The 11,169-nt window shown below is 48.6% G+C and overlaps 2 protein-coding genes across 2 annotated transcripts; one reads left to right on the forward strand and one right to left on the reverse strand.

Moving 5' to 3' along the window:
• The first annotated feature begins 1,538 nt into the window (after positions 1-1,538).
• Positions 1,539-5,689, forward strand: LOC125545220. Its single transcript, XM_048709111.1, has 2 exons — positions 1,539-1,899; positions 4,685-5,689. Exon 2 carries the CDS (start codon positions 4,728-4,730, stop codon positions 5,517-5,519), a length of 792 nt encoding a protein of 263 aa, XP_048565068.1. The 5' UTR covers positions 1,539-1,899; positions 4,685-4,727; the 3' UTR covers positions 5,520-5,689.
• On the reverse strand, positions 5,450-10,228 carry LOC125545219 (putative respiratory burst oxidase homolog protein H). The gene is made up of 14 exons (XM_048709110.1): positions 9,521-10,228; positions 8,777-8,939; positions 8,637-8,685; positions 8,431-8,544; positions 7,532-8,341; positions 7,351-7,446; positions 7,144-7,259; positions 6,957-7,059; positions 6,778-6,866; positions 6,540-6,690; positions 6,296-6,442; positions 6,066-6,194; positions 5,915-5,993; positions 5,450-5,833 (listed from the first exon to the last, which is right to left on the reverse strand). The coding sequence occupies exons 1-14, from the start codon at positions 9,918-9,920 to the stop codon at positions 5,724-5,726; spliced, it is 2,556 nt and encodes an 851-aa protein (XP_048565067.1). The 5' UTR covers positions 9,921-10,228; the 3' UTR covers positions 5,450-5,723.
• Between the last annotated feature and the right edge of the window lie 941 nt (positions 10,229-11,169).

Genomic DNA, 11,169 nt, shown 5'->3' on the forward strand with positions numbered 1-11,169 from the left:
AAAAAATGCAAAATATGTATGAAGAAAAGTAGAAATCAAAACATATATTAAAAAATGTTTCAAAATGTATTTAAAAAATGTGAAACATATCCAAACAAAAGTTCAAAAATATGTGTTTGAAAAGATGTTAATCATGTATGTTTAACATGCACAAAATAATATTCCAGGTGTATAAAAAAATGTACAATGTGTATGAAAACATGTACACATCAGAATATATATTTTCAAAAAATGTCAATCATGTTTTTTTTCATGGTAATATTTGTCTCATTAATAAAGAACAAGTTACATGTCCCGTAAACACCGACCTGACAAAACTGAAAAGAAAGTGTAACTCTAGCCTTTGCACAAGAGACCATCAGCCAAGAGAGCAAACACACAATCAAAATCAGATAATCCCCTGAGTTTGACATCAACGCCCGTCACCTGCCTCCAACACTATTGCAACAACCACCAAAAGAGCATGTGACAGATCACCTCTTCACCCAACCTCGAGTAGCTCCATCGTTGATATGCACGTTTTGCGGACTTCCATGATAGTTTACCAAAGGCGAAGGCATTACCACTGAAGGAATCAAAACATAGAAACACCCGACCGCATCATCAAACCCTAGATCTAGGCCCAGCTCTACGATGATGTGGGAGGAGGAAACCATCTGGCAGATGCCAGCCACGATACCCGCACATGATCCACTATCTTCCATTTTGTCGTTGATGCATACCACTGATTGCATCCGCTCTTGCACTACCTCCTGAGCTCCGTGCTAACGCTGGAGCAAATGTCGTTGCAAGGATGGAGCTTGAGGACACGTAGGGATATCATTGTCGCCACACCAACGAGTAGAACATGTGTTTGAAAAATGATAATCATGCATCTGAAAAAAAATCAACATGCATAAAAAATGATTTCATGTGTATATGAAGAATTTAATGTGTATGAAAAAATTAGTTATCAAACACATTAAAAAATGTTTAATCATGCATAACATGTATCCAAAAATGTTCCCATTGTATACGAAAATATACGATATGTATCAAAAGTTAGACATCAAAACATATATCTAAAATTTTTCCAAATGTTTAATTGACATTTTACTAATCCTGTATTTCAAATTTGTTAAAAGGTGTATAATAAAATGTTCCTGTTGTATATGGAAAATGTAAAATTTATGTATAAAAAAAGTAGACATGTGTTGAAAAAAAAGGAAAATAAAAAACCCAAAGAAAACTGAAAAAGAAATAAAGAAAAAACAAGAAAAGGAAAGAAAAAAAGAAGAAAAGAAGATAACCCGAAGAAACCGATCCAAAACATTAAAACACTGAGAAACTAAGAAACCCGATGAGAACCAAGAAAGAAACAAAAAACAAAGGGAAAAACGAAAATAAAAAACAGAGAAAAAAAAACTAAACCAGAGAAAACGGAGCGAGCTAATGAACGCAGCGACCCGAGCGAACCCAGCGGCCGGGCGAGCAAATCGCGTTAATGGGCCGTCCGATACCTTTGGAAAAGTACGGGCGGGGCGATAGAGTCTGGACCCGAAACTGCTTTCCTAAAAAAAAAAATCGACTCTAAACGCCACTCGAGTCCGTGGTCCGGCGCCTCCGCGCCGTGTCGATCCGGCCGACGAACGGCGGTCCCCTCCCCTCCTGCGCAGCAGCCGGGGCCGCTACTTCCAGCCGGCTTCCTCTGGCGTACAACCCCTACTCCTCTCAGGTCCAGCCCTCCGGCTCCACCCCGCCCTTCTCATCCAACCTAGGGTTTGTGCGACCCTGCGAGCTCCGTCCCCGCTCTCCCCGCTCCACCCAGTCGCGGGCGTACCAGCCGCCTCCCCGAGCCGTTCGAGCACAGGCCTCCTCGCAGAGGCACCTGTTGCCGCCCCCGCCGCCGCCAAGCACGAGGTGAGGTCAACGTATCTGGCGCCCTACGTTTCGGCCCTAGGTTTGGCTTTAACGACTGTCTGCATCCCTTCTGTTCGATGAGATGCTGCTGTAAATTTCCATAGTAGACCAAGCGCCTTGTCTATCTGTTGCGTATCATATTTTGGCTTTAAAACTAGGGATAGCCGGTTCCCTATATGCCTTTGGGAGCAAAATGTTTGGGATGGATCTCGTAAACGTTTGGGTAGTTTTAGATGGAACATAGGAGATGCAGGTTACCCTACAATGCTCATCTTTCCCAGATTAACTTGACTTAGGATGGCGATAGCACATTTTTCTGTGGACTTGGTAGAGAAGTTTTACTTAGGATAAAACTAGGTTTTCATTAATTTGGAGAGCAGGGAGTACAAGATAAGTCAGAGAGACTGTTATTTTAGGTTATACTTGGAAAACTATACTGTAAGGAGCAATGTTATGTTGCTAGACTATCTCTTTAATTAATTTATAAGCTTACTATAAACTTGCCTAGCTAAACTCTTATCAGTGAATATTTGGCCCTTCCCTAACATCTGCTTCCTTGTTTGGCTCAAAAAATATTTTCTTCCTTATTTGACACTGGATGTAAATTTTATTCCTTATGTGACGCTTCCGTCCATTTTGACCACCAACGGTGTTAAATGTGATGTGAAAACACCATTTTCCCCCTGGTATTGTATTTTGTGATTTTTGCTAATTAAAGTAGTACTCTACAAATGTAATCTAATTAGTGTATGTAACATAACAGTTGAACTGTACGTCCTGTATTCGGCATAAAAAACTGTACGTCTTGTACGCACCACTAATGGTGTACTAATGCCTGTTGAAAAAAATGATATACTAATGTACACTGCTAACCATTCGATTAGAATTACTTGTAGAAACTTGCAGCAGCTTCCGAGTACCATACTTGTCGATTTCATAAGTCCAACGAACGCACGACGCGACTTGCATAACAAACCAATCAAGATGGTATATTTTATTTTGTTTACAGTAGGTGAAATAGAGTGGCAAACAAATGAGTTGGTATTTGCTGATTCTCCATCTCAGTTACAAAGTGGAACTAGTCTACTTTTGAAGTAGCAACTGTTGGCTTCTGAAACATAATAAAGATCATCATTTCTCATGGTTAAGATTTACGTGTGTATACCAGTTGGGACGCACACCACTTCATGCCAATATTATATTAACCTAGTTGTGATTACATTTCTGAGCCACGCAACGTGCACCTTTTCTGGCATGAAGCAATCATGCTCACGAAAGCAACTCGACTTCATGTTCTTCTTCTTCTGGCAGACGTCTCCTTGTTGTGGGCCTGCTCACGGGCGAACACAGGGAAGCGTGCCGCAAGTGAAGAGGGGCGCAGGGGGAGACAGGGGCATGACGGAGAGGCAGTACGACCACTTGGTCGCCGGTCGCCATCGGTGTCATCTGCCAGGAGAGGGAGCAGAACAGGTGAGGCGAGAAAAATAGTAGAGCACACGTATGCTGCTCTCATCTATGTGCTGATCGATTAGTTACATGGGTGTATCATGTTAGTGATTAGGTTATAGCAGAGTAGTAGGTTTATTTTGTAGCAATTAATTCACCTAAATACAATATCAGGAGCAAAAAGTCTTTTCATGTCACATTTAACACCGCTGGTGCCAAAAATGGACGGAAGTGTCAAATAGGTAATAAAATTTACATCTAGTGTCAAATAAAGAAGAAAATATTTTTTCGGGCCAAATAAGGAAGCGGATTTTAAGAAAGGGCCAAATAAGGAATTCTCTCTTTTTCTGTGGACTTGTAGAAAAGTTTGACTTAGGACAAAACTAGGTTCCTGGTAGAGAAGTTTAACTTGACCTGTGGCTGCACCAAAAGGAGAGAAGTTTGAGTGCCCCCTCGCCCGGCAGGCCTGGCACGAGGTCCTGGCCTGGCTGTGCATCCCAGCCCTGACGCCTAACCAGGAGCCTACGCTCATGGACTGGTGGCTGCACGCCAAAGGAAACACGCCGCCGGTCCTACACAAAGCTCTGAGATCTGTGGTGATGCTCGTGCCTTGGATGAGCTGGAAGCATAGGAATAGCTGTGTCTTCGACAACAAGAGACCCTCCCTGCATACGCTAGTCAATAGGATCAAGGACGAGATCCGCTCTTAGGCAGAAGCCGGGGCAACTGGCCTTAGGGTTGTGCTCCCACAATCCTGGGACGTGCACTAATCATGCTGTAATTCGTGCGTCCTCAGACGCTTGTAACTGAACCCTTACCTTTTCAATGCAAAGACTTTTGTGTTTTCTAAAAAAAACTAGGTTTTCATTAATTTGGGGAGCAGGGAGTATAAGATAAGTCTAGAGAGACTGTGACTTTAGGTTATACTTGGAAAACTATACTGCAAGGAACAATGTTATGTTGCTAAACTATCTCTTTAATTAATTTATAAGAGCTAAACTCTTGCTCATTACCGACACGGCTATCTCTTTAGGATCACTCTGGAACATAATTATCATATTGTCTGGAACAGAAATACATTTCTACTTGACCTATGTGCCAGACTGCCGTATTGAGGCCTGATACATACCATGACATGATACCTGTGTCACCCGCGCGAAGTGCCGTGCTTCCTAAATCCTAGGTGTTGGTTAATATCAGGCATGTTTCTACATGCCTGACTCATCTAAATACTGCATTGTAGCTGTGAAAGTGCTCGCGTTATTGTTACTTGTTCTTTTGAGTTTTCTTGCTTATGATGACTCATTTTGTTGATGAAACTATTTTCTTTCTCCTCCAGGCTGTTTCTAGCTAAATCCAAGGAATTGGTGCAATATCAGGTCATGGAGGGGAGTAAGAACATGCAAGAGTCAGACACTGCATCTGTTGTCAAAGTATCCAGGGAGCCTGTTATCATTATCAATGGTGTCCCAGACTTGCCTCCTGATTTCGCATCTGGTTCACAACCTGCAGTAAGAGACGCTCAAGGATCTCGAGTTGATCATCGCTTTGGTGAATGGCTAGAAGGGCGGAAAGTGAGAAAGCAGTTTGGGGACAAGTATTTTGCAGGGAAAGTTGTCAAGTATGACAGTGAAAGCAATTGGTACAGTGTTGTCTATGATGATGGAGACCAGGAAGATCTTGAATGGCTTGAACTGGAGGAGATCCTGCTACCATTGGACATAACCATTCCACTCAGAAAACTTGTTATGGACAAATTCAAACATCAGAATGCTGTTCCTGACTACAGACTTAAGGGGGCTAGATCATCGCAAGGAACTAATGGTGCTCGCAACCAGGTGGTGGTCAGAGCAGTAAATGGCCTACAGTCAAACAACCTGCCACTACCAGGGTTGCTTCAGGCGTCCCCATCAAATGCAGAGACTGTCAGGGCAGAAAAACTGAAGATGCAGACCTCCAAAAGAAAAACTGAGGAGGTATATCAGCCTAAAAAAAGGGGCAGGCCTCGAAAGGATAGAACTATATCAGTATCAGGTGACATTCAACCTAAAAAAAGAGGCAGACCTCCAAAAGAAAAGAACATATCTGGGGAGAGTAGTGTTCATAAGCGCAATGCAGAGACTGTCAGGGCAGAAAAACTTAAGAGAGAAAGCTTGCGTGTTCGAGGGGCATAACCTAACAATCAATCTCACTGTTACAATACAGATATTTCTAAATATTCCAGTCTATGTATGCTGGTGACACTAGCTTTCAATGTACTTTGTACAACCCAGCGTACAACAAAATTTGTAAAGCTATATTTACTATTCGAGCACTATCATATTTCTTTTCCTATACAAGTATATCTTCCAACTGTTTGAAATTCTTCGGGTATGGCCTTAGAAATTTTCCTTGTGGAAATGGAACCTAGTTGTGGTTGTCTGGCTGAATTCTTTTGAAAGATCCTTGAGTTGTTTCGTGAGTGTTGGAGATCCACAATAGAAAACACCTGTAGATTCATGTTCATGTTAACTATTGCACGGTCTAGTATAAATCTGCCATGATAAGGTCTTTAGCGAATTTAGCTCACCTATACGAGAGTTCTTGTGGGCATTGGCCAAATCAGAGAACACTTTTCTCCAGTTAGGCCTTGCAAAATGTGTCCGAATCTACAAGAGACGTGTCAGAAAAGGAAGCAGAGACATATGGGATCAGATGAGAATGCAGAGCTCGGCAAATACCTTGCTTCCGGAGACGATGTCAACACCATTTTTGGCATGCTGGAGTGACTGAACCATGGCAATCAGCGCTGACCTTGCGTCGCCTTCTTCATACACGCTGGTGAGGTAATTGTGCATCTCTATGACATCCTGCAATTGCCATATTACTTTAGCCCAGTTTTATAGATGCGACTAGACATTTTGTATCGTATGGAAAGATGAAATTGAAAATATCAGAGTGAGATAAGTACGCTGTGATCGTTGTCAGCGACTTCATTCATGACTCCTTTGAACCAGTCGAAGGATCCTTGCTCTCTGGTAACCCAGTAGAAGTAAGCTCTCCCTGGCCCACTGTTCTTGAAGCTGCCTATCTCAGAACCGTGTATACTTTCCACCTCCTGTTCCATCAACTCATTTTCTCAGTTATGCTATCTCCATTAGCTATATTATTATGTATATAATGTTTAAGAATACTTTGCAGTGAAAGAAATTTACATCATTGGACTTTATGTTGTTCAAGAGATCTTTCAATATGCTGATGAAAGGAGTGGCGCCAATTCCAAGCCCGATAAGCAAAAGAATGTCGTATTTCTTGTAATTTTGCGCCGGTGCACCATAAGGGCCATCGATGAAGACCTTAGGAAACCTAAAGGAGACACAGCAATGATGATATAAAAAGTCTGTACTCAAAACTAACTGAATTTCGCGTTGCCAAATAGTTAAATGAGCTCACCTGGTGTGTTCTGTCGCAGAGTCTGCCACAACTGTAGTTTCAAGTCTCGAAAGGGTGGCCTTCTTGGAAGTAACTTGTGCCTCGCAACACTGTATGAATATGGATCTTTCTAAGTATTCATTCTTGGATAGTCTGTTTAATAGTGAATAAACATTTGCAGTTTAGTTGCCTGAACTGACCTTCCCGAACAAGTTCCTGAGTTCAGATGTCCAGTCACCTAGCGTGCGGATATGCACGCTCAGGTAATCATCTCCAGGTGCAGAAGTAATGGAGAACGGATGCCTGCAAGACCATCATCAACTGTAAGCAAGAACCTCGGATGAACTGTATCTTTGTTCATATATGCAGCAAGGATTGGAGTGATACCATTCGAAAGGCGAAACGTCGGGGCATTTCACAAACAGGTACATCCCACTCTTGTACTTGAAACCCGGTGGCTTCTTCATGTGAAGAGAGAGCACATTTCCTGGGTAAATCGCAGCCTGCATAGTATGTGGCAACATTGGTTAATACTGTAATAGCTAATAACAGTCAGAAAGAAGTAATAAATCAGGTGAATTGTCAGTGGCCTGCCTTGAGAATGTTCACGTGGTAGTTGTTCTCGCGAACTTTTCTGATAATTCTCTCGCAGGCGTAGAAGAGGACAGGGACTATGAGGAACATCCATGTCTGAGCAAACAAATAACGATGATCAACATTTGAATTTATACAGGTGGCTGATCATCATCAGTAAGGAGGGCAGAGGATTAATTACCGTCTTCTTGTACCAGACCCTGGTGAGGAATATGAAGTAGGAATGCACCACGAGGAGGACGTAGACGAGCAGCAGCAGGTGGTGCGCGTACCAGAAGGCGTTGAAGCCGGCCAGGTGGTGCAGCGGCGACGGCAGCTTGACGACGCTCCGCCTGAAGGTGTGCATGGCCAGCGTGAAGGAGAAGGTCATGATGATGATCATGAGGATGCCGGTGACCCCCGGGGCGCTGGCCAGCAGGTCCGGGTACGTCGGCTGCCTGAAGCCGAAGTTGGGGCCCAGCAGGGCCATGAACTTGTCGCTCGGGCAGGAGACGAGCCTGGGGAAGTCGCAGGTGACGTGGGCGAGCGTGTGCACCACCGTGCCGACGGCGATGGCGCCGGCGAGCACCTTGTGGAAGTTGATGTTGTCGTCGAAGGGGATGACGTGGCTGAGCGCGGTGGAGCGGAGGGTGGTGAGCGTGTTGCGGCAGACGGGCAGCAGGATGAGCGCCATGTTGAGCTTGAGCGTCTCGGCGGCGCCCTTGGCGACGCAGACGCAGTTGCCCATGACCTGGAAGGAGGACCGGTGCTTGTACTGCTCGAACTTGTAGACGAAGAGGGCGAGGTTGGCGGCCAGCCAGAGCGCCACCAGCCATATCCGCTTCCAGTTCTCGTGGACGAAGTCCATGGTCCTGGTGACGTGCCGCTTCAGCGGGCTCCGGTACCGCATCGGGATCATCGTCCTCGCCAGGCTCGACGTCGTCCGCTTCAGCTTCACCTCCGGCGCCTGCGCGCTCACCATCCCGCGCAGCAGCGTCTCCAGCTGCCAAATCTGCATCGGAGGTTTGGAGGTCAGCAACTCGCGCCCTCTGAGGTTTCGACATGGCGACCACTACTACTAGTTTATCATTACTGCCGTACCTCGATGTAGCCGCGGTCGTCGGGGTCGAGCTCCTCCATGATGAGCGACGAGTAGGTCGCGGCGTGGCTCTTGAGCTTGGCCAGCTTGTTCGCCGACGCGCTCAATATAATAACCTATCACCAGCGAGCAAAAACAACAGGCTGATTATTCATTTCTCATTGTTTCAGAATACAGCAGGTCCCATCGAGAAGAAGAAAATCCCCACCTCCTTGACCTCATCCTCCGTGAGCATCCCATCGCCGTTCTTGTCGCACCTGCTCGTGCCAAATTTCATCCATCAGTAGGTTCGTTCGACTGATGAACTCCAACGCTGGTGCTAAAAATCAGACTGAACCTATAGCTTACATGTCGAAGAAAATGCGGAGCCGCGAGTCGAAGTTCTGGTCGGTCATCTCCGTCCAGAACTCCCTGAGCTGCTCCTTGGTGATGCCCTGCTCCGGCTCGATGCTCCGCCGCCGCGACAGCGTCACGAACAGCTCGCCGGCGAACTCCTTGGAGTCCCCCATGCCTTCGGATCAAGAAGCATCCCCCCATTAGTGGTTATTAGTGCACCGACCGTGAGCCCGTTCGGGGGATCCATGGACGTATTACTTCTTTTGAGCGGACATTGTATCATGGGCATTTATTGCTAAGATCCAAATTAAATTAGCAGCTAGGAGTGGGGGTGCTGATACTGTACTTGATTTTGGGTTCTGACCAGGCACTATTTGGGACAGCAAGCAAGCGCTGATCTGGGGAAATTCTTGTGGGCCGAATAGTGGATCTCGGTTCGGTGCGCCGACCCTGCCAACAACTCTTTTGGGCAAATAGGAACAGTTCGTGGTAACTTCAGACGACTGTGGGCAAGCATAAAAATGGTGGATGCAACAACAAGATGCCCCTAACAGAAGTACAAAAGATTCCCCATGCTCGTGGCCACTTTGTCAGATTCAATCGTGCAGTTCTAATTAGAAATCAACTGTTTTGTGTCTAAAATTGTTTGCTACTGCCATTCTTAATCACACCGTAATCGAACGAGATTAGCTCACGGTTTTGTTTGAAAGAAAAGAGAAAAGATTAGTAGCACACAGTGGATGCATGGGTGCTCACCGATGCACTTGCCGAAGCTCTCCTTGGGGAGGCGGCCGCTGGCCTTGCTCATCTCGTCGAAGCGGCGCTCGACGGCCTTCCAGCCCTCCTTGCTCCCGGAGGTCTTGTCGAGGAAGCGCAGCCCCTTGAGCCCCATCTGCGCGCTGGACTGCATCCGCGTCATCCGCCCGCCGCCCGGCCGGATGCCCGGCACCACCTCCGGCACCTTCATCGACACCCGCGACGCGAACTGCCGCACCCCGGACGCCAGCCGCGACGGCTGCTGCATCAGCCCCCGGAACCCCGGCGGCCTCGGCAGCCCCGCCGGCGGCGGCGTCCTGCCCCCGCCCCCGTCCACCGTGATCATCCCGTCCAGCGGCGGCGCTGGCCGGTCCGCGTACCCGCCACCCGGCGACGCCATCCGTCAGTCAAGAACCGGCCCGGAGAGCGCAATGCCGCCCGCCGGCGGCTCGCCGGAAGCTGGCGGCGGGACCCACCCGCTGCGAGGGGGAGGTGGGGTGGACGTGCTGGCCTGCTGGTGCCGCTACGGCGAATTCTTCGGGGGGAGGGGAGGAGACAGGATATGGCGGGTAACATGGGTGGATGTCCCAGTTATAGCCGTTGCGACGACGCCACGACGCCGCCCGTGTACTGCTGCCGCTGCCGCTGTCCACCGCGCGCGCGCGGGGATCGATGCGGCGGCGTGGACGAGTCCGGCCGTCGGATGCTGGATCTGCGGCCCGCGCGCCACCCTGGCGAGATTTTGGGCCGGGGGGGCGATATGTCGTGCCGTCGGCGTGCGTCGAGAGCTTATCGTGTCGTTCTTCCCGAATAGGCAAAGGTCTGTGGAGGTCGTCGGATGATGAGCCGACGGTTGATGATGGTGAGCGTTAGGTGCGGCGACGTGGTGCCCCGCCGGAGGGAGTGGGAATGGCGCTCGGCTCGACGTGGACTGGCCCCGTGGGCCCGCGGGGAAGGTTGGTGCGCGTGTGGTGTCGTGGGCCGCGGTGGTCTTTGCCGGTGGCAGCTTGGCTACGGGAACCTCGTATTATCTTCACCTGCGTCCTAACAGGCCTTTTCCAGACTTTTTCTCACATCGGTGTTTAAAAAAAACTCAGTCGAGCCCTTACGAGCTCGTTTTTTGTCGGCTTGAACCGAAATTAACGCCGGCGTACTCAGATTAAACCCGGCATGCTGGGGGCGTCCGGGACGCCGGGGCGAGCGTTTATGGCGCGAAAGAACCACGGGCCAGCTGCGTCAGCGAGACGGCGCCTCGTCTTTTCCAGAGCGCCTTGGTTTCCCGCGGGGAATCAATGGCAAGGCTGACCGGCAGCAGCCTTGCCATTGATTCCTCACGGACGGCGCGACGACGCCTCCTGCGTCGCTCCCCCTCGCCGCTGGCCACCCCAGCGCGAGCCCAAACCAGCCGCCGCGCCACCGAGCTCCCCCGTCTCTGCTCTCTTCCATCCGTGCCGCCGAGCTCCCCCGTCCTCCCCTTCCCCGGCGATGGCCGAACGCTTTCCAGGCGACGCCGCGACGGCCAACGGCTTCGGCCGCCGCTCGCTCCAAGAGTGGGAGGCGTGACTGCTTTTCGAGGCCAACATCTCGGCGTCGCCGGACATGCGCGTCGGGCCGACGGGGTGGAGGCTCAGCAACGGCGGCGTCCCCAT

The sequence above is a fragment of the Triticum urartu genome, chromosome 3, assembly GCF_003073215.2.
Source record: "Triticum urartu cultivar G1812 chromosome 3, Tu2.1, whole genome shotgun sequence".
NCBI classification, from domain to species: domain Eukaryota; kingdom Viridiplantae; phylum Streptophyta; class Magnoliopsida; order Poales; family Poaceae; genus Triticum; species Triticum urartu.

What these genes read in the sequence shown, in the direction of transcription:
- LOC125545219 (XM_048709110.1), bottom strand. Translation starts at nt 9,920, where the DNA reads ATGGCGTCGCCGGGTGGCGGGTACGCGGACCGGCCAGCGCCGCCGCTG. An exon ending in GACGTTTCGCCTTTCGAATG is followed by an intron (nt 7,060 to 7,143) that starts GTATCACTCCAA and finishes ATGGTCTTGCAG; the next exon opens with GCATCCGTTCTCCATTACTT. An exon ending in TCGCTGACAACGATCACAGC is followed by an intron (nt 6,195 to 6,295) that starts GTACTTATCTCA and finishes TGGCAATTGCAG; the next exon opens with GATGTCATAGAGATGCACAA.
- LOC125545220 (XM_048709111.1), top strand. Translation starts at nt 4,728, where the DNA reads ATGGAGGGGAGTAAGAACATGCAAGAGTCAGACACTGCATCTGTTGTC.